The following is a 23,309-nucleotide window of genomic DNA, read 5'->3' on the forward strand; positions in this document are numbered from 1 at the left end:
TGATTTAGTTCTTAAGTCTTCTCTTGCACTTTTTACTCTCCATAAGCACCTTATTTGTTCCTACTTGCCTATACCTGCTATGTGCCTCCGTTTTTCATAACCAGGGCCTCAATATCTTTTGAAAATCAAAGTTCCCTAAACCTGTTATCTTTACCTTTTATTCTGACAGGCACATACCAGCTTTGTATTCTCAAAATTTAACTTTCAAAGGCCTCCCACTTACCAAGTACACCTTCGCCAGAAAACAGCCGGTCCCAATCCACACTTGCCGGTTCTTTTTTGAAGTTGGCCCTTCTCCAATTTAGAATGTCAACCCACAGACCAGGCCTATTTTTTCCATATTTGCTTTGAAACTAATGGTAATATAATCACTAGATGCAAAGTGCTCCCCTACACAAAACTCCATCATCTGCTCTGTCTCATTCTTTAACAGGAGAACTAGTATTGCACTCTTCCTAGTTGGGACTTCAAAGGTGTGTGCTTGGGACAAACTCTATCCCATCTAGTCCTTTTACAGTATGGGAATCCCAGTCAATATGCAGAAAGTTAAAATCACCTACTATGACAACATTATGTTTCTTGCAACAGTCTGTGATCTCTTTACAGAGTTGTTCTTCAAATCCCACGCACTGTTGAGTGGTCTGTAGTATAGCATCATTATTGTGGTCATACCGTTCTTATTCCTCAGTTCCAACCATAATGCCTCACTAGATGAGTTCTTCAGTCTGTCCTGACTGAGCATTGCCATGACATTTTCCTTGTCTAGTAACGCCACCCTTCCATTAATCTCTACCACTCTGTCGCATCTAAAACGACAGAATTCAGAATATTGAGCTGCCAGTCCTGCCCCTTCTGCAACCAAATCTCACTAATGGCTACAATACTAGGATTTACTAGGATGTTACCTGGGTTTCAGCACTTAAGTTACAGAGAAAGGTTGAACAAGTTAGGTCTCTATTCATTGGAGCGTAGAAGGTTGAGGGGGGATTTGATCGAGGTATTTAAAATGTTGAGAAGGATAGATAGAGTTGACGTGAATAGGCTGTTTCCATTGAGAGTAGGGGAGATTCAAACGAGAGGACATGATTTGAGAGTTAGGGGGCAAAAGTTTAAGGGAAACACGAGGGGGTATTTCTTTACTCAGAGAGTGATAGCTGTGTGGAATGAGCTTCCTGTAGAAGTAGTAGAGGCCAGTTCAGTTGTGTCATTTATGGTAAAATTGGATAGGTATATGGACAGGAAAGGAGTGGAGGGTTATGGGCTGAGTGCGGGTAGGTGGGACTAGGTGAGATTAAGAGTTTGGCACAGACTAGGAGGGCCGGAATGGCCTGTTTCCGTGCTGTGATTGTTATATGGTTATATATGGTTAATATCATAATTCCAGGTGTCCGTCCATGCCCTGAGCTCATCTGCCTTTCCTACGATACTTCTTGCGTTAAAATATACACAGCTCAGGACATTAGTTACACCATACTCAATCTTTTGATTCCTGACTTTGACTGAGGTCTTAACAAGATCTGCTTCCACGACCTGTCCACTGTGGTCTGGCATGCTGGTTCCCACCCCCCTGCATCTCCAGCTTTCAAGAATCACTAGATTTTGGAATGGTTCTAGAGGACTGGAAAAATGCAAATGTCACTCCACAAGAAGGGAAAGAGACAGAAGAAAGGAAAATATAGGCCAGTTACTCGGACCTCAGTGGTTAGGAAGATTTTGGAGTCAATTGTTATGGAGGTGATTTTGGGGTGCTTGGAGGCACATGATAAAATAGGCCATAGTCAGCATGGTTTCCTCAAGGGAAAATCTTGCCTGTCAAACCTGTTGGAAGTCTTTGAAGAAATAACAAGCAGCATAGACAAAGGAGAATTGGTGGATGTGCTGTACTTCAATTTTCAGAAGGCCTTTGACAAGGCGCCACACATGAGGCTGTTTAACAAGTTTAGAGCCCATAGTATTACAGGAAAGATACTAGCATGGATAAAGCAGTGGCTGATTGGCAGGAGGCGAAGTGTGGGAATAAAGGGCACCTTTTCTAATTGGCAGCCAGTGACTAGTGGTGTTCCACAGGGATCTGTGCTGGGACCGATTCTTTTTACATTATATGTCAATGTCTTGGATGATGGGATTGATGGCTTGTTGCAAAGCTTGCAGACGATATGAAGATAGGTGAAGGGGGAGGTAGTTTTGAGGAACTAGAGAGGCTACAGAAGGACTTAAACAGATTAGGAGAATGGGCGAAGAATTGACAAATGTAATACAGTGCTGGGAAGTGTATGGTCATGCACTTTGATAGAAGAAGTAAAAGGGTAGATTGTTTTCTAAATGGTGAGAAAATTCAAAAATCTGAGGTGCAAAGGGACTTATGAATCCATTTGCAGGATTCCCTAAAGGTTAATTTTCAGGTTGAATCTGTGGTGAGGAAGGCAAAAGAAAGGAAATTATAGGCGTTTACCTAACCTCAGTAGCTGGGAAGGTGTTGGAGTCTATTACTAAGGATGAGGTTTCAAAGTACTTGGAGACTAATGATAAAATAAGTCAAAGTCAGCATGCTTTCTGTAAAGGGAAATCTTGCCTTACAAATCTATTCAGTTCTTCGAGGAAGTAACCAGTTGGGTGGACAAAGGAGAGGCAGTGGATGTCATTTACTTGGATTTTCAGAAGGCATTTGATAACATGCCACACATGAGGCTGCTTAACCAGATAAAATCCCATGGCGTTACAGGAGAGATATTGGCATGGATAGGGGAATGGTTGAAAGACAGGAAGCAGCGAGTGGGAATAAAGGAGGCCTTTTCTAGTTGGCTGACAGTGACTAGTGGTGTTCCTCAGGGGTCGGTATTGGGACCTACTTTTCGCATTGTTTGTCAGTGATTTAGATAGTAGAATTGATGGCTTTGTGGCAAAGTTTGAAGATGATACGAAAATAGGTAGAGGGGTAGGTAATGCTGAGGGAGAAATGCAATTGCAGCAGGACTTAGACAAATTGGAAGAATGGGCAGAAAAGTGGCAGATGGAATATAGTGTTGGGAATCGTATGATGATGCATTTTGGTAAAAGGAACAATAGTGCAGTATATTATCTAAATGGGGAGAAAATTCAAACATCAGAGGCGCAAAGGGACTTAGGGACTCATGCAAAGCTCCCAGAAGGTTAATTTACAGGTTGGGTCTGTGGTAAAGAAGGAAAATGCAATATTGGCATTTATTTCAAGGGGAATAGAATATGAAAGTAAGGAGATAATGCTGAGGCTTTATAAGACACTAGTCAGGCCGCACTTGGGGTACTCTCAACAGTTTTGTGCCCATATCTCAGAAAGGATTTGTTGTCATTGGGGAGAATCCAGAGGAGGTTCACGAGGATGATTCCGGGAATGAAAGATGTTAACACATGAGGATTATTTGGCAGCTTTGGGCCTGTACTCACTGGAATTTAAAAGAATGTGGGGGGGATCTCATTGAAACCTATCGAATGTTGAATGGACTAGACAGAGTAGAAGGGCAAAGGATTTTTTCCCCACCGTGGCACAGCCTCAGGATAGAGGGGCGTCTGCTTAAAACAGAGATGCAGGGAAATTTCTTTAGCCAGAGGGTGCTGAATTTGTGGAATTTACTACCACAGGTAGGGGTGGAAGCCAGGTCGTTGGGTGTATTTAAAGGAGAACTTGATAGGTTCTTGATTAGACAGGACATCAAAGGTTGCGGGGGAGAAGGCCGGGGAGGGGAACAAAGGATCAGCCATGATTGAATAGCAGCGCACTCGATGGGCCAAATGGCCTAATTGTGCTCCTATGTCTTATGGACTAGATAAAATGTATGTGGAGAACATGTTTCCTGTGGTGGGGGTATCCAGAACAGCCTCAAAATTGAGGGGTGACCCTTTAGAACACAGGTAAGCAGGAGTTTTTTTAGCCAGAGAGTAGTGAATCTATGGAATGTTCTACCACAGACTGCAGTGGATGCCAGCTCCATGGGTATATTTAAAGTGGAAGTTGATAGTTTCCTGATCCGTCAGGGCATCAAAGGATATGGTGAGAAGGCAGGTGTATAGTGTTGAGTGGGATCCAGGATCAGCCATGATGGAATTGTGGAGCAGACTTGATGGGCTGAATGGCCTAATTCTGCTCCTTTGTCTTTTGGATGTTAGCACTCATTTCAAGAGGACTAGGATATAAAAGCAAGGATGTGATGTTGAGGCTTTATAAGGCACTAGTAAGGCTTAACTTGGATATTGTGAGCTGTTTTTGGCCCCTTATCTTAGAAAGAATGTGCTGATGTTGGAGAGGGTTCAAAGGAGGTTCACAAAAATGATTCCAGGATTGAATGGCTTGTCACATGAAGAGCTTTTGATGGTCTGGGCCTGTATTAATTGGAATTCAGTTTGAGGGGTGACCTCATTGAAACCTATTGAATGATGAAAGGCCTTGGAGAGGATGTTTCCCATGGTGGGAGAGTCTAGGACCTGATGACACAACCTCAAAACAGAGGGTCGTCCTTATAGAATGGAAATGAAGAGGGATTTCTTGATCCAGAGAGTGGTGAATCTGTGTAATTTGTTGCCACATGCCACAGGCATGTCTTTCCTTATATTTAAGATGGAGGTTGTTAATTTCTTAATTGGTCAGGGCATGAAGGGATGTAGGGAGAAGGTAGGAGATTGGGGCTGAGAGGAAAATTGGACCAGCCATGATGAAATGGCAGAGGAGACTCGATGGGCCAAATGACAAAATGAGTCCTCTTAAAATTCAGCGTGGTCATCTGTGCATGGACCTGAAAGTGATGGGGGAGACTTTAAATCAAATTTCAAAGTACATTTATAATCAAAGTCACCGTATACAATCCTGAGATTCATTTTCTTGTGGGCATTCATAGTAAATACAAGAAACACAATAGAATCAATGAAGGCCATTGATTCAACAGAATGGACAAACAACCAATGTGCAAAAGACAACAAAGTGTACAAAATCAAAAAGAAAAAAGGGAAATAATAACAATAATAGTAAATAAATAGTATCAAGAACATGAGATGAAGAGTCCCTGAAAGTGAGTCCATAGGTTGTGGGAACAGTTGGGTGATGGGGTGAGTGAAGTTAAGGGAGGTTTACCCCTCTAGTTCATCAGCCCGATGATGGTTGAGGGGTAATAACTGTTCCTGAACCTGGTGGTGTGGGTACCTTCTCCCTGATGGCAGCAGCAAGAAGAGAACATGACCTGGTTGGTGGGGGTCCTGCTTTCCTATGACAGTGCTCCATGTAGATATGCTCATTGGTGGGGAAGGCTTTACCTGTGAGGAACTGGGCCATATCCACTACTTTTTGTATGTTTTTTCGTTCAAGGGCATTGATTTCCATTCCAGGCAGTGATGCAACCAGTCAATATACTCTCCACAACGCATCTATAGAAGTTTGTCAAAGCTTTAGATGACATGTCGAATCTTTTCAAACTTCTAATAGATATTTTTGCACCTATATTTACTCAGGGGACAGACACAGAATTTTTTAGAATTGAGAAAAAATAGCAGTGAGGTCATGGACCAATGACGGATCACCTAGCAGAAGGCTTGAGACAAATTAGGGTGGATAAATCTCCAGGACCTGAGAAGGTACCCCCTAGGATCTTGTGGAAGGCTAATGCAGAAATTGTAGGGGTCCTAGCAGAGGTATTTAAAACATCCTTCATCATGAGTGAGGTGCCAGAGGACTGGAGGTGAGGTAATGTTGTTCAGGAAAGCCTCTAAATATAACCCAGGACAGTATAGGCCAGTGAGCCTGATGTCAGTAGCGTGTAATTTATTGGAAGGTATTGGATATATATATATATTTTGATAGACAGGGCCTAATCAGGTATAGTTCACTCGGCTTTGTGCATGATAGGATGTGTCTAACCAATCTTACAGAAATTTTCAAAGAGATTACCAGGAAGCACCAGGGAAGTTGATGAAAAAAAGGCAGTGGCCTAGTCTACATGAACTTTGCAAGCCTTTAAAGAGGTCCCGTGTGGGAAGCTGGTCAAGAAGGTTCTGTCACTTGGCATTCAGGATGAGGTAGTACTGTAAATTGGATTCAATATTGGCCTCACAGGAGAAGCCAGAGAGAGGTAGAAGATGGTTGCCTCTCTGATTGGTGGCCTGGGTCTAGTGGTGTGCCACAGGCATCGGTGTTGCGTCAGTTGTTGTTTGCCATCTATATCAATGATCTGGATTATAATGTGGTAAAATAGGTCAGCAAAATTGTGGATGACACCAAGATTGGGGGTACAGTGGATAGTGAGGAAGACAAAGTTTGTAGTGGGGTCTGGACCAGCTGGAGAAATGGGCTGAAAAATGGCAGGTGGTATTTAATTTTGACAAGTGTGAGGGATTGCACTTACGGAGGAGATGCCAGGACAGGACTTACAGTGAATCATAGTGCAATGAGGAGTGCAAGGAACTGAGGGATCTGGGAATACAGATAACTCCTCAAAAGTGGTGTCACAAATGGATAGGGTTCTCGTCCCCCCCATCCCTTTCCACCAATCTCCCTCCTGGCACTTATCCTTGTAAATGTCCTCCCTCACCACCATTCAGGACCCCAGACAGTCCTTCCAGGTGAGGCGACACTTCACCTGTGAGTCGGCTGGTGTGGTATACTGCGTCCGGTGCTCCCGGTGTGGCTTTTTATATATTGGTGAGACCTGACACAGACTGGGAGACCGTTTCACTGAACACCTACGCTCGGTCCGCCAAAAAAAGCAGGATCTCCCAGTGGCCATACATTTTAATTCCACGTCTCATTCTCATTCTGATATGTCTATCCATGGCCTCCTCTATTGTCAAAATGAATCCAAACTCAGGTTGGAGGAACAACACCTTATATACCGGCTGGTTAGCCTCCAACCTGATGGCATGAACATTGACTTCTCTAACTTCTGTTAATGCCCCTCCTCCCCTTCTTACCCCATCCCTGACATATTTAGTTGTTTGCCTGTTCTCCATCTCCCTCTGGTGCTCCCCCCCCTTTCTTTCTCCATGAGTCCCATGATCCTTTCCCTTCTCCAGCTCTGTATCACTTTCGCCAATCACCTTTCCAGCTCTTAGCTTCATCCCACCCCCTCCGGTCTTCTCCTATCATTTTGCATTTTCCCCTCCCCCCACCACTTTCAAATCTCTTACTATCTTTCCTTTCGGTTAGTCCTGACAAAGGGTCTCGGCCCGAAACTTCGACAGCGCTTCTCCCTATAGATGCTGCCTGGCCTGCTGTGTTCCACCAGCATTTTGTGTGAGGGTTGTAAAAAGAGCTTTTGGGATGTTAGGTTGAAGTTGTAGAAGGCATTGATTAGGTCTAATTTGGAGTATTGTGTACAAGTCTGGTCACTTACTTACAGGAAAGATATCAATAAGGTTGAAATACTCAGAAATTTTACAAAGATGTTGCCTGTACTTGAGGACCTGAGTTATAGGGAAAGGTTGAATAGGTTAGGATTTCATTCCCTGATGTGTAGGGGAATGAGGGGAGATTTGTTAGAGGTATACACAGTTATGAGGGGTTTAAATAGGGTAGATGCAAGCAGGCTTTTTCCACTGAGATTGGGTGAGACCAGAAATGAAGATCATTGGTTAAAGGTGAAAGGTGAAATATTTGAGGGGAACTCGAGGGGGACCTTCTTCACTCAGAGGGTGGTGAGAGTGTGGAATGAGCTGCCAGTGGAAGTGGTAGATGTGAGTTTGATTTCACCATTTAAGAGAAATTTTAACAAGTACGTGGATGGGACAGGCATGGATGGTCCAGGCGCAGGTTGATGGGACTAGGCAGAATAATAGTTCAGCCTAGACTAGATGGGCTGAAGGGCCTGTTTCTGTGCTGTAGTGCTCCATGACTCTATGATATGTACCAAGGTTATCAGAGAGAGAGGGAAGAGCAAAGGTTTGACACATTCCTGAGCAGGGATTACAGGACCCAAATATTCCGCAGGTCAGAATAAGATTCAAAGACTTCAAAGGAGCAGGTGCAGGAACACATCAAAGAAACTCTTTTATCAGAATGGAACAAGTCCAGGGAGGAGGGTTGGTCCTGAACTTGCTGTTCAGGAGATGAGGAGGCTGGGAATGTACAGTACTACAGTCTTAGGCCCATATAAATATAAAATATATTGTTGTTGTTGTTCCTCTCTGTGCTTTGTGGTGTATCGGGCGGCAACCTTGGCGTTTCCTTAGCTTTTGTTTTTGATGAAGCCATGTAGCTAGCTCAATGCTCAATCGAGCTCGGAGGGAAAGCGTGCAAGGAGCCGGCTGGATTTGAACCCGGGACCGCTCGCTTTGAAGTCCAGAGCAGATGCCACTACACCACCAGCCAGCTATGTAGTTAGGGTAGCGCACACTAACTGCCGGAAGAACTCAGCAGGTCAGGCAGCGTCTGGTGAAATGAAACAGTCGACCTTTCAGGCCGAGGCCCTTCATCAGAACCGGAATGGAAAGGGGAGGGAGTCAGAATAAAAACATGGGGGGGGGGTGGTGAAGGAGGATAGATGAAACCAGGTGGGTAGGAAAGATAAACGGTTGGAGAGGAAGGAATCTGATAAGAGAGGAGAGGTGACCATAGGAAAAAGGGAAGGTGATAGGCCAGAGTGAGGAATAGAAGAAGAGCGGAGGGGAGGGAAAAATTACCAGAAGGAGAAATTGATATTCATGCCATTAGGCTGGAAACGACTCAGACAGAATATAAGGTGTTACTCCTCAGAGTGACCTCTTCTTGGCACAAAAGGAGGCCATGGACTGACATGTTGGGGCAGGAATGGGAATGGAAATTAAAACGTTTGGCCAATGGGAAGTTCTGCTTTTGGGGGATGGAGTGGAGGTGCTTAACGAAGTGGTCCCCCAATTTATGATGGGTCTCTCCAGTGTAGGGGAGGCAGCATGGGAGACTGGACATAGTAGATGACCTCAGCAGATTTGCTGGTGAAATGTTGCCTCACTTGGAAGGACTGTTTGGGGCCCTGAATAGAGGCCAGGGAGGAAGTGTATGGGCAGGTGTAGCACTTAGGCCACTTGCAGGGATAAGTGCTAGGAGGGAGAAGAGTGGCGGTGGACAAGGGAATTGTGGAGGGAGAGATTCTTGCAGAGAGCTGGAGGGAGGAGGGTTAGGTAAAGATATGTTTGGTGGTAGAATCCCTTTAGAGATGGTGAAAGTTGCGGAGCATGATGTGTTGGATGCAGAGGCTCATGGGGTAGTAGGTCAAGACACGAGGAACTCTACCAGTGGTAAGATAGCGGGAAGATGGGGTGAGTGTGGATGTTTGGGAAATGAGCGGAGATGAGGGTGAGGGCAGCACCAATGGTGGAGGAAGGGAAATCCCGTTCTTTAAGGACAGGGTGGATACCTAAGACTTTTGCACAGTATTGTATTCAAAGAAACCTTTCTATCCGGCGCAATGGAGATGTTTAATCGTGGACAGTGAGTCCAGAACCGGGGTCTCAGATTAAGGAGTCAGAAGGGATGGGGAGAAATACCTTCCCTCTGAGGGTGGTGGGGTGCTCGATTTGGCTGTGACATCATTTGTAACTGGTTCAATGTGCCAAACACCATCGTTAATGCATTGCCTCTTAACTGTTGAGGGATTCCAAGGCACTTCATGCAAGGATTGTCAGATAAACATTTATTTAAAGAAAATTACAGAACTTTTAGGGGAAGGGACTGAGGCTTTGATTGGAAAAAGAGCCAGTGAATTGACAAAGGAATTTGACAATTGGACGAGAGGGTGATGCTGCACATCCAAGGGTGGTGACAATGTACGTGAGCTTTGAGATTGAGGGGAGGTGTGGAACAGTATCCATGGAAACTAGTCTGAAGAAAGATCAGTGATTATTGCTTCAAATCACACAAATAAATACAGTATATATTTAATTTATTACTACTTAATCTACTGCAATAACATTGCTAAGAAAAAACTTCAGCTTCCAATCTTAGTATTGCATATGAATTAATCGGCAGGAGCACAGTACTGCTGCCTGGGCAGAAGGTGGCAGTCAATCTCCACTTTCACAGTGCAGACAGGGCGAAGCAAACATTTATTGTGTGTCTCCCCCTCAAATTTAGCACAACTTGCCTTGCTGCCTCGGGTAGCATTTTGACACTGAGCATTGAGTGGTCGTTTGGTAAAGTCCCAAAGAAATAGACCAAAACTCTCCCAACTTTAAGTATTACATGGCCAGCTTAGAGAAAAATAATCCTTCCTCTCTAGCACCTGGGATCTACATAAAACCCCCAAATCCAAACGTGTGGAACTCGGACCTCCCTCTGTACATCTGCTCTCTGGATAAGGACTAACGTTGCATCCAAAATGCAGTGAAGTAGAGCAAGGCTAACTTTGAGTGCATTAGGTAGGATCTAGTTGGGGTCAACTAGGCAATTTAAATGCATAGTTTATAGTTGGCAACTGTTCAAAAGGGTCATGTCAGGAGTCCAGAGGCAACATGTTCCTTTTGTAGTTCAGGGAACCCTGGTTAACAAGAGATATGAGGCTCTGGTCAGGAGGATGGAGGAAGCGTACATCACTTTTAGGTGGATGTAGATCAGTCTCTGCATGAATGTAAAAAGCTCAAGAGAGAGCAAAATCAAAAGGGCAAAGAGAAGGACAGGATATGAAATTAATTTGTCAGCAGTGTTAATGATAATCCCAACACAAAAGAGTAGTTAGAGAGAAAAGACCATCTTAAAGACCATCAGGTCTGCCTACATGTTGGAACGCAGGAAGTGGCTGGGATTTTTAATGTTTATTTCTCTTGGATGTTTACTAAGGATATCAAAGAAATGAGGGTAGAAAGTAGTGAGGTGTCAGATCATATGCTTATTATGAGGAAGGAAGTGTTTGCAGCCTTGAAGCACATTCAGGTGGGCCAACATATCCTGACCAACAACACCTCAAGACCTTACGGGCAGCCAGGAAAGAAATTGTGGAGGGCCTTGTAGAGATATTTGCTTTGTTGGTAGTCATTAGCAAAGTTCCAGAAGACTGAGGGTGGTTAATGTTCTATTGTCCAAGAGGAGTAGCAAGAATAGACTAGGGAAATACAGACTAGTGAGCTTGACTCAGTTGCAGGAAAGTTACTGGAGGGAATTCTGAGGGCAAGAATTGCTATCTTCAAGGTGGCGCTGGTGAAACACAGTCATGCTTTATGGGCAATTTACAAAACTTCTAAAATACTTCTGAACTACTCTCACTACAATCTGCAGCCTGTAATTTCCCTTTACGTAACATACTTTTGAACCATCTTAACATACTAGCGACTTCATGTTCCTCTGAAGGGCACGGTGCTTGAAGACATGATAAAATAGGCCAAAGTCAGCATGTTTTCTTAAGGGAAAATCTTGTCTGACAAATTTGTTGGAATGTTTTAGAGGAACCGCCAAGATAGACAAAGGAGAGTCAGTGGATGTTGTTTACTTGGATCTTCGGAAGGCCTTTGTCAAAGTGCTACACATGAAGCTGCTTCACAAATAAGAGCACACGTTTCACAGGAAAGTTATGAGCTTGGATAGAAAATTGGCTGATTGCCAGGAGGTAGAGTGAGAATAAAGTGGGCCTTTTCTGGTTGGCTGTCAGTGACTAGTGGTGTTCTGCATGTGTCGGTGTTGGGACTGTATCTTTTCATGTTTTACGTCAATGATTTGGATCGTAGAATTGATGGCTGTACAGCCAAGTTTGCAGATGTTACAAAGATAGGTAGATGGGGAGGTAGCTTTGAGGAAACAGGGAGTCTGCAGAAGAGAATGGGCGAAGAAGTGGCAAATAAAATATAGTATAGGGAAGTATATGGACGTAAACTTTGATAGAAGGAATGAAGGCATAGACTGTTTTCTAAATGGGGAGAAAATTCAAAAATTAGAGGTGCAAAATTGGGAGTCCTTGTGTAGAATTCCCTAAAGGCTGACTTGCAGGTTGAGTCAGTAGTAAGGAAGGCAAATGCAATGTTAGCATTCAATTTGAGAGGACAAGAATATAAAAGCAAGGGGGTAATGCTGAGGCTTTAAAAGGCATTGGTGTGACTGCACTTGGGAGTATTATGAGCAGTTTTGGGTCCTTATCTAAGTGAAGATATGCTGGCATTGGAGAGGATCCAGAGGAGGCTCAAGAGAATTATCTTGGGAACAAAAGGGTTAATGTATGAATGTTTGATAATTCTGGGCCTGTACTTACTGCAGTTTAGAAGAATGAGAAGGTTCTCATCGAAAGCTGCTGAATATAGAAAGAGTAGATAGAGTGAATGTGGATAGGATGTTTCCGAGAGTGAGGGAGTGTAGGACCAGAGGGCACAGTCTCAGAATGGAGGGGTGTTCCATTAGATGAAGAGGAATTTCTTTGGCCAGAGGGTGGTGAATCTGTGGAACTCACTGCTACAGATGGCTGTGAATACCAAGTCATTGGGTGTACTTGAAGTAGAGATTAATAGGTTCTTGATTAGTCAGGGCTTCAAAGATTATGAGGAGAATGTGGTTCAGAGGGATAATAAATCAACTGAGATGGAAGGGTAGAGCAGTCTCAATGGACTGAATGGTCTTACATAGATACATTTACAAACAAACCACACGAGCAGCTATATTTCGTTAGTTTGAGGAGGTTTGGTATTTCGCCAATGATGAGAAAATTTCTACAGATTTATCAAGGGGAGCATTCTGACTTGCATCACCATGTGGTATGGAGGGGCCACTACACAGAATCAGAAAAAAAACTGCAGAGGGTGGTAAACACAGCCAGTTTCATCATGGGCATCAGCCTCCCCATCATTGAAAACATTTCAAAAGTCAATGCCTCAAAAAGGCAGCATCCCCACCACCCAAGACTTCTCTTCTCATTACAACCATCAGAGAGGAGGTACAAGAACCTTAAGACAACACACTCAATGTTTGAAGAACAGCTTTTTCACTTGTCAGATTACTGAACTGTGAATGAACCCATGAACACCACCTCACTATTTTTGCTCTTGTTGCGCTACTTAATTCATTTTTATATAGATATTTCTTACTGTAATTCATAGCATCTTTTTATGCATTGCATTGTACATCTGCCTTAAAATAACAAATTTCACAACATGTATCAGTAATAATAAAACTACTTGTGATATCCAAATCCAACTAAATAGTAGTTGGATATGGAAGTTGATGTGGATCCTCATGGAGGGATCGGAAGTGCAGAGAGTGAGCAATTTCAAGTTCCTGGGTGTCAATATCTCCGAGGATCTAACTTGGTCCCAATATATTGATGCTGCTATAAGAAGGCAAAACAGCGGTCAGGTGTCAGGTCTCTTAGTGAGAAAGCATTTTGGAGACAGTGATTACAATTCTATCTCCTTTACCATAGCATTGGAGAGGGATAGAAGCAGACAAGTCAGGAAAATGTTTAATTGGAGTAAGGAGAAATATGGCAAATGTTCAGGGGATATATGCATGGCATTCTGCATAGGTACGTTCCAATGAGACAGGGGAAGGATGGCAAGGTACAAGAACCCTCTTGAATGGCTGTTGAAAATCTAGTCAAGAAGAAAAGCTTATGAAAGGTTCAAAAAACTAGCTAATGATAGAGTTCTAGAAAATTATAAGGTTAGCAGGGAGGAGCTTAAGAATGAAATTAGGAGAGCCAGAAGGGGCCATGAGAAGGCATTGGTGAGCAGGATTAAGGAAAACCCCCCAAGACATTCTACAATTACATGAAGAACAAGAGGATAAGATGTGAGAGAATAGGACCAGTCAGGTGTAACAGTGGAAAAACATGTATGGAACCGGAGAAGGTAGCAGAGGTACTTAATGAGTGCTTTGCTTCAGTATTCACTAAGGAAAAGGATCTTGGCGATTGTCAGGATGACTTCCAGTAGACTGAAAAGCTTAAGCACATAGACATTAAGAGAATGTGCCGGAGCTTTTGGAAAGCATATAGTAGGATATGTCATTGGGACCGGATGAGATATACCCCAGACTACTGTGGAAGGCAAGGGAGGAGATTGCTGGGCTTCTGGCAATGACCTTTGCATCATCAATGGGAATAGGAGAGGTTCTGGAGGATTGGAGCATTGCAGATGTTGTTCCTTTGTTCAAGAAACAGAGTAGAGATAGTCCAGGAAATTACATACCAGTGAGTCTTAATTCAGTGGTTGGTAAGTTGTTGCAGAAGATCCCGAGAGAAAGGATTTATGAACATTTGGAGAGGTATAATATGATTAGGAGTTGTCAGCATGGCTTTGTCAAGGGCAGGTCATGCCTTATGAGCCCGATTGAATTTTTTGAGGATGTGACTAAACACATTGATGAAGGAAAAGCAGTAGCTGTAGTGTTTATGGATTTCAGCAAGGCATTTGATAAGGTACCCCATACAAGGCTTATTGAGAAAGTAGGGAGGCATGGGATCCAAGGGGACATTGCTTTGTGGATCCAGAACTGGCTAGCTCACAGACAGCAGAGAGTGGTTGTAGATGGGTCATATTCTGCATGGAGGTCGGTGACCAGTGGTGTGCCTCAAGGATCTGTTCTGGGACCCCTACTCTTGGTGATTTTTATAAATGAACTGGATGAGGAAGTGGTGGGATGAGTTAGTAAATTTGGCAGATGACACAAAAGTTGGGGATGTTGTGGATAGTGTAGAGGGCTGTTAGAGGTTACAGCAGGACATTGATAGGATGCAAAACTGGACTGATAAATGGCAGATGGAGTTCAACCCAGATAAGTCTGAGGTAGTTTATTTTGGTAGGTCAAATATGATGACAGAATATAGTAGTAATGGTAAGACTGTTGGCAGTGTAGAGGATCAGAGAGACCTTTGAGTCTGAGTCCATAGGACACTCAAAGCTGTTGTGCAGGCTGTGTGGTTAAGAAGGCATACGGCGAATTGGCCTTCATCAACTGTGGGATTGAGGTCAAGAGTCAAGAGGTAATGTTGAAGCTATATAGGACCCTGGTCAGGGCCCCACTTGGAGTACTGTGCTCAAATTCTGGTTACCTCACCCTCAGGAAGGATGTGGAAACTATAGGAAAGATGCAGAGGAGATTTACAAGGATGTTGCCTGGGTTGGAGAGCATGGCTTACGAGAATAGGTTGAGTGAATTTGACCTTTTCTCCTAGGAGCAAGGGAGGGTGAGATGTGACCTAATAGAGGTGTACAAGATGATGAGAGGCATAGCTCGTGTGGAAAGTCAGAGGCTTTTTCCCAGGGCTAAAATGGCTAACGTGAGAGGGCACAGTTTTAAGGTACTTGGAAGTAGGTAAAGAGATGTCAGGGGTACATCTTTTTTACTCAGAGAGTGGTGAGTGCGTGGAATGGGCTGCTGGCAACGGTGGTGGAGGCGGATACAATAGGGTCTTTTAAGAGACTCCCAGATAGGTACATGTAGTTTAGGAAAATAGAGGGCTATGGGTAACCCTAAGCAATTTCTAAAGTAAGTACATGTTCAGCACAGCATTGTGGGCCTAAGGGCCTGTATTGTGCTGTAGGTTTTCTATGTTCTATTTCATTAGGAATTTGAGATTTGGTTTGTCACCTACAACATTCGAAAACTTTCCCATATGTACTGTGGAGAAATTTCTGACAGGCTGCATCACCGTTCTGGTGTATGTGGTGGGGGGAGAGGGGGGACGGACTAATGCATAGCATTGAAAGAAACTGTAGAAAGTTGTAAAAGTAGTCAGCTCCATCATGGGACGAGCCTCCATAGTATCCAAGACATCTTCAAGCAGCAATGCCTCAGAAAGGCAGCGACCATTATAAAGGACCCCCTTCACCCAGGACATGCCCTCTTTTCATTGTTCCCATTAGGAAGGAGGTACAGAAGCCCAAAAGCACACTCAGCAATTCAGGAACAGCTTACCTTTTGCCACTGATTTTTGAATGGGCATTGAACCCATGAACATTATCTCACTTTTTTAATGTACATTTTTGCACTATTTTTAAATTTAATTATTTAATATACATATATACTTAAATGTAATTCATTTATTTTTTTCTGTATTTATCATGTATTGCATTGCACTGCTGCCGCAAAGTTAAAAAATTCCATGATATATGACAAAAATATTAAACCTGATTCTGATTGATTCTGGAATGGTTGAAAAATCATATGCAAATTGCTGGAACAAAACACAACTTGGCAGATCTGTTTTAAACAATATTGTGAAAAATCTTTATTCAATTCTTTGTAAACAAAACATTTTACAAAAAAACAAATTAAAGTTTCCAATGCAGCAGGGAAGTGTGAAACATGCAATGAGCAAAGTGGTGCAAGGATAAAGGTTTGAAACAGGTGGTTATAGGCTTAAATTGTTGGGAGCAGACACAGTGTCTTTAGATGTAAGATTAACAATTAAATTTGAAGTTTATAAATGGATAGAAACACACATTTCAAAAGTTAAAAAGATAACCATTACTCATCACACTAAGGTTTGCACAGAGCTGGTTAAACTCAGAATCCAACTGAGAGTGTTGAAGAGCAATGGTGTAAATTTGCTGTAACTCAGGAGTTCCCACCTTTTTCGTGCCATGGATCCCAGCACTAACCAAGGGGTCCGTAGACCCCGGGTTGGGTACCTCTGCTCTAACCGAATACAATTTCCATCACATTAAATGTCTAGTCATAGTCCTTAGCACACATATCAACATCCTATGGTTGTTAGGTTGTACCAATCAGCACTCAAATATAAAATGGTAATATTGGGACTGAGATACAGGTCAGGACAATGCTCTCACCTGTTCATACGTATATGAGCAGCTGTGGAGGCCAAGTTATTGGGAGTATTTAAGGCAGAGATAGATAGGTTCTTGATTAGCCGAGGCATCAAAGGGTATGGGGTGAAAGCAGGGGAGTGGGGATAACTGGATGAAGTGGATCAGCCTGATTGAATGGCGGAGCAGACTTGATGGGCTAAATGGCCTACTTCTGCTCCTAGGTCTTATGGCATGTAATGGATGAATATTTACTTGTGTGGTTCAGTTACAGACGCGCACACAAACATCTTGTGTGGTAGGGATTCTGCCATTTCACAGATTTATGGAGTTCAGTCTCCGCCATCATCCTTGGACCTTGGGAGTTAACGCACAATCATAGTTTACTGATTGATACATCCATATGACAGTTCCTTCAACCATAACAATCACTATAACCAGATTAACAAAACTTAAATCAACAAGATTTGATAATTCAGTCACCAATTAGAAGCACAAAGATTCATTCATGTGGGAAGGATGTACAGACTTAGGACTACCACCAGTTACAGGTTCCACCTCTGATGTTTAATTGGAACAAAAGAGACATTAGTAAAGTTTTTAAAGATCGCCTCCTTTAGCTGTATACCAAACATTGACAACTTGGCCATGGAACAATTCTCAATCAACAGAGGACACTATAACCAGCACCTGTCCTCATAGGGATGAGTTCTAGGTTATTAAGACATTAATGATTTTAAGTCAAAATGTGACTTCAAGCTTTATACTTATTCCTGTAAGAGAAAAGATGGGAGAGGGGAGCTTCACAAACAGTAGCAAGAGTCATACACCACCTTCCTATGACCCGTGGAAGAGGTGGATGACACTGCAGACTGTATTGTTGTAGCTCTGCTCCACCTTTACTGAGTTAGAGTGCTCCATGTAACTGTTGAGGTCAGGGATACTCTCAGCTGTGTCTCCAAAGCCGTGGTAGTACCCAAACTGGAGTGGGTCGTGATCACCGTGGAGCCCATTGGTGGGACCGCAGGGCCATGCTGGCTGGGCACCCACACAACTGCTAGGACTGCCATTCTGGTGGAGGGCTCCACACATTTCCGACAGCGGCTGGCAGCTCTCCGAACCCACCGCTCCACTTTTGCTGCTGGGGGGTGAGACAGGACCATGACAGAACCCGCTGCTCAATTCAGAGGCCATTCCATGCGAGGCGCCATTCCCTCCGCTGACTGGATCTGGGAGGAAGCTGGAAGTGTGGAGGTAGCCATTCGCAGAGGCCAGGTTGGTGAATGGCTCGTCCAGGAAGCTGCAGCCTTCTGCACTGTTGCTGAGACATAGACCTGGGAGGTGGGAACATTGCAGATGTTACTGTCAACAACCATTTCTAACATGTCTTTACCCTCGAGCTGAGCAGCTCGAGCAGGATGAGACTGCGGTGGTAATGCTCAAGCTTTAAGCGGTTGGGCTCAGTCAGAGCCACCACTGCCCCTAACAGGCAGCTCCAAGTTAGATCTCTCCTCCTCTGGGAACAATACCTGACCTACAAACTTCACACACACTGGCATGCACTTATACACTCAAACACACACAAGGATGGTGTGGCTAAGCTAGTCAATGGACCTGGGGTGTGGGGACAGTTGTTGGATGGATAGGGAGTAGGATTGGGCGTGTTTGAGTGTGATCTGGGTGTGGTATGGTTAAAGTGGCGGTATTTGGTGGGACATGCTGTGGTAAGGGTATTGGGGGATGTTGGATGTGTGTGATCAGGGGTTTGTGTGGGATGTGGTTAGGGTTTTGGGGGTGTCGTCAGGGCATTCAGTATTTTCGTTTGCAGGGACACACTACCACAACACCAGCAATTCTCCATCTATCCATCCCTAGCAATCAAATACAGTCCAATTCCAACAGCTCCTCCTCCCACTTTTCCACATTTCAACAAAGTGCCAGCAACACCCTAAACTGTTAAACAAGCCAATCTGAAAATAAAAACCATGGTGCTGATCCAGCCTGACATAGAGACATGCAGCAGGAGTGGGGAGGAAGCATTTGTTCCACAGAAGAGGGAGATGTGGAGAATGTTACTGGAGGGCTGAAGTCATATTCCCGGCACCGGCTAGGGCAGAGTCTCTGGCTGATAGGGAGGAGGCAGGAGGGGTTGGGGGAAGATTAGAGAGTTCACATTTAAGAGCAAGGAGGTGGAGTTTAGTTAATGAGCAGAATTGAAGGTGATGATCAGACAGTTGGCTGAGGTTTTTAATGATCTCACTTTGAAGAATGTGATGGCAAGAGTTTTAGTCACAATACTGCTTCCTTTCTGCCTGCTCCCGTGTGACACAGCCACATAATGCTGGCTCTAACTAAGCTCCTGACTGTAGCCCCACAGGACAGTTACAGGTAGAGGCAGCTTTAACTCCAATCCTGGTCACAGAGAATTCCACATCCTGCCAGCTTGTGAGTGCCAGGAGATGCCACGTGTCAGCAGACACCCCTAGCAACAGTTTGGATCAGGGGAGTGGGCCAAGAGGATGGTACACAGAAGATTAAGGTCACAGTGAAAATAATCCAATTAGCTGATGTCAGGGACTATAACTTTTTGTTTGGTGATGAGATTTCTTCAATATTGCAACATAATGAGTAGAATGGCAACATAAGTACAACGTGATTTGAAAAGCTGAATTAGTTACACATACACTTGAAAGCCACTTTATTAGTTAATGCAAATATCTAATCAGCCAATCATGTGGCAGCAACTTAATGCACAGAAGCCTGCAGACATGGTCAAGAGGTTCAGATGTTGTTCAGAATGTGACCTAAGTGACTTTGACAATGGAATGATTGCTGGTACCAGATCAGATGGTTTAAGTATCTGAGAAACTGCTGATCTTCTGGGATTATTATGAGAGAGCTCAGGGGAGAATAGCTAGACTAGTTCAAGCTGACAAGGAGGCAACAATAACTCGAATAACCACATGTTACAAGAGTGGTGTGTAGAAGAGCAGCCCTGAATGCACAACCCATTGAATCTTGAAGTGGATGGTCTACAGCAGCAGACCACATTATTAGGTACAGGAGGCAGCTAACAAATTGGCTACCGATCGTAGGTCAAGCTGAATAAATATTCTTTTCTTGGAACCACAGATCATAGGGTTATGGTGATCCCTTGCATGACATTAATGAGCATACAAACACCGAATCACTGTCATCTCTGTTCTTTTGGTGATGTGTTAATCCACTCCTACTCTCCACTGACACCTTCTGCTTCTCTCATCTCTTTTCACTATTTCACAGGTCATTACCATCTCAATATTCTTGTTTTTGCAGCGACAAATTACTTCTCACCAAATTCCATGCGGACAACAGGCCCAGAGCGTGTAAAAAGAGTGGCTCTGCCAAATTCAGATACCCTGAATGATGAGGTGCATAAAGGAAAAGACAAGGCCAAAAAAATAATGAGCCTATGGAGAAAATGCAGCGTGGAGGGGTGAAAGGAAATTCATTAAGCTCACAGAGGGCATGAAAAAATACTAGCAGAGAAAAACCAAAGCAAATTCACACACTTAATAAGGAGCAAGAGAATAACTGGCATTGGAGAGGTTCATGAAAATTATCCTGAGTTAATGTATGAAGAATATTTGATGTTTAGAAGAATGAGGTGTATCCCCTTGAAGCTTATTCAATATTGAAAGGCTTGGACAAAGTAGATGTGGAGAGCAGGTTTCCAATAATGGGGGAATATAGGACCAGAGGGCACAGCCTCAGAATAGAGGGATGTCCCTTTAGAATAGATGAGGAGGAATTTATTTTTTTAGCCAGAGGCAGTGTATCTGTGTCATTCATTGCCATGGGTGGCTGAGGAGGCCAAGTCATTAGGTATATTTAAAGCAGAGGTTGATAGGTTCTTGATTAGTAAGGGTGTCAAAGGTTTCAAGGAGTAGGCAGCAGAATGGGGTTGAGAGGGATAATAAATCAGCCATGACTGAATGGTGAAGCAGATTTGATGGGTTAAATGGCCTAATTTTTTAAGGCTGAATGTCTTATGAGGAAATCCAATAAATTTAATGAAGAATATTTCCAAGTTTTCTCTGCCTGACTACATTCTTTCCCAAGCTTTATTTGAAAACAAAGGCACCATCCTGTATAAAGACTAGTCCTAAATCACAACCCACCATTCAGCACTGGGCTTGGGTAACCAGGAGCAGGTCTCTTCTGGGAAGGGTGATAGTCTGACTCACTCCTTTACCCCACTGACCAGAAGTAGTGGTGGTTGTGATGTCCAGGAAGAAGGAACCTCAGCTTGCTGTAGAAGAGGAGCAGACCAATGAGGGATAAAGAGAGGGCGAGAGAATCCTCAAGGAAATTCCTTCTGTGGAAAAAACTGAATGTCTATCCTTATTCATTCAACTTTCAGTAGAAGTGAATTATATTTTTGTACATATACAGTGGATTCTGGTTAATTGGACCACATAGGAACAAGTATATTTTGGCCCAACTAAGCAGCTTTCCCAATAATCTGAAGTTTCATGGAAATAGAAAGATATTAAAAAAAGACAAACTATGGTTTAAGTAACAAATTAGAAAACTACCAATACAATACTTTAAAAGTGTTAATTCCTTATAGTTATCAACAGATGAATTCAGTGTACGCTGACATGTTCTTTTGATTGACTAAGTAAACAAAATCAGTGCAGACACCTAGTGCAGATATTGGACTGCTTTCAAATAGTGCTTTCAATGACTGTAAAAATTCAGGATGATTGTCAATACAAATTCTTCATAGGAATGTACACAGTACAGAAATAAAGAGAAAGACAATTTGAGATTTTTGATTGGAGAAAGGCTAACTTTGAGGAGATGCGAAAGGATTTAGAAGGAGTGGATTGGGACAATTTGTTTTATGGGAAGGATGTAATAGAGAAATGGAGGTCATTTAAAGGTGAAATTTTGAGGGTACAGAATCTTTATGTTCCTGTTAGGTTGAAAGGAAAGGTTAAAAGTTTGAGAGCGCCATGGTTTTCAAGGGATATTGGAAACTTGGTTCGGAAAAAGAGGGAGATCTACAATAAATATAGGCAGCATGGAGTAAATGAGGTGCTCGAGGAATATAAAGAATGTAAAAAGAATCTTAAGAAAGAAATTAGAAAAGCTAAAAGATACGAGGTTGCTTTGGCAAGTAAGGTGAAAATAAATCCGAAGGGTTTCTACAGTTATATTAATAGCAAAAGGATAGTGAGGGATAAAATTGGTCCCTTAGAGAATCAGCGTGGACAGCTATGTGTGGAGCCGAAAGAGATGGGGGAGATTTTGAACAATTTCTTTTCTTCGGTATTCACTAAGGAGAAGGATATTGAATTGTGTAAGGTAAGGGAAACAAGTAGGGAAGTTATGGAAACTATAACTATTAAAGAGGTGAAGTACTGGCGCTTTTAAGGAATATAAAAGTGGATAAATCTCTGGATCCTGACAGGATATTCCCTAGGAGCTTGAGGGAAGTTAGTGTAGAAATAGCAGGGGCTCTGACAGAAATATTTCAAATGTCATTAGAAACAGGGATGGTGCCGGAGGATTGGCGTATTGCTCATGTGGTTCCATTGTTTAAAAAGGGTTCTAAGAGTAAACCTAGCAATTACAGGCCTGTCAGTTTGATGTCAGTGGTGGGTAAATTAATGGAAAATATTCTTAGAGATGGTATATATAATTATCTGGATAGACAGGGTCTGATTAGGAACAGTCAGCATGGATTTGTGCGTGGAAGGTCATGTTGGACAAATCTTATTGAATTTTTTGAAGAGGTTACGAGGAAAGTTGATGAGGGTAAAGCAGTGGATGTTGTCTATATGGACTTCAGTAAGGCCTTTGACAAGGTTCCGCACGGAAGGTTAGTTAGGAAGGTTCAATCGTTAGGTATTAATATTGAAGTAGTAAAATGGATTCAACAATGGCTAGATGGGAGATGCCGGAGAGTAGTGGTGGATAACTGTTTGTCAGGTTGGAGGCCGGTGACTAGTGGTGTGCTAGATCTGTACTAGGTCCAATGTTGTTTGTCATCTACATTAATGATCTGGATGATGGGGTGGTAAATTGGAGTAGTAAGTATGCAGATGATACTAAGATAGGTGGCGTTGTGGATAATGAAGTAGGTTTTCAAAGCTTGCAGAGAGATTTAGGCCAGTTAGAAGAGTGGACTGAATGATGGCAGATGGAGTTTAATGCTGATAAGTGTGAGGTGCTACATTCTGGTAGGAATAATCCAAATAGGACATACATGGTAAATGGTAGGGCATTGAAGAATGCAGTAGAACAGAGTGATCTAGGAATAAAGGTGCATAGTTCCCTGAAGGTGGAATCTTATGTGGACAGGGTGGTGAAGAAAGCTTTTGGTATGCTGGCCTTTATAAATCAGAGCATTGAGTATAGGAGTTGGGATGTAATGTTAAAATTGTACAAGGCATTGGTAAGGCCAAATTTGGAGTATTGTGTACAGTTCTGGTCACCGAATTATAGGAAAGATGTCAACAAAATAGAGAGAGTACAGAGAAGACTTACTAGAATGTTACCTGGGTCTCAGCACCTAAGTTACAGGGAAAGGATGAACAAGTTAGGTCTTTATTCTTTGGAGCGTAGAAGGATGAGGGGGGACTTGA

General features: G+C 43.0%; 1 protein-coding gene across 1 annotated transcript in view; it reads right to left on the bottom strand.

The window, feature by feature from the left end:
- Positions 1–16,111: 16,111 nt before the first annotated feature.
- The window catches only part of LOC140716394 (ankyrin repeat domain-containing protein 10-like), a 55,106-nt gene continuing 47,908 nt past the window's right edge, over positions 16,112–23,309 (bottom strand). The window contains 1 exon segment of the mRNA XM_073029084.1: positions 16,112–18,008. Coding sequence (XP_072885185.1) covers positions 17,512–18,008 — 497 coding nt within the window. The 3' untranslated portion in view covers positions 16,112–17,511.

Source organism: Hemitrygon akajei, chromosome 2, assembly GCF_048418815.1.
Source record: "Hemitrygon akajei chromosome 2, sHemAka1.3, whole genome shotgun sequence".
Taxonomy (NCBI): Eukaryota; Metazoa; Chordata; class Chondrichthyes; order Myliobatiformes; family Dasyatidae; genus Hemitrygon; species Hemitrygon akajei.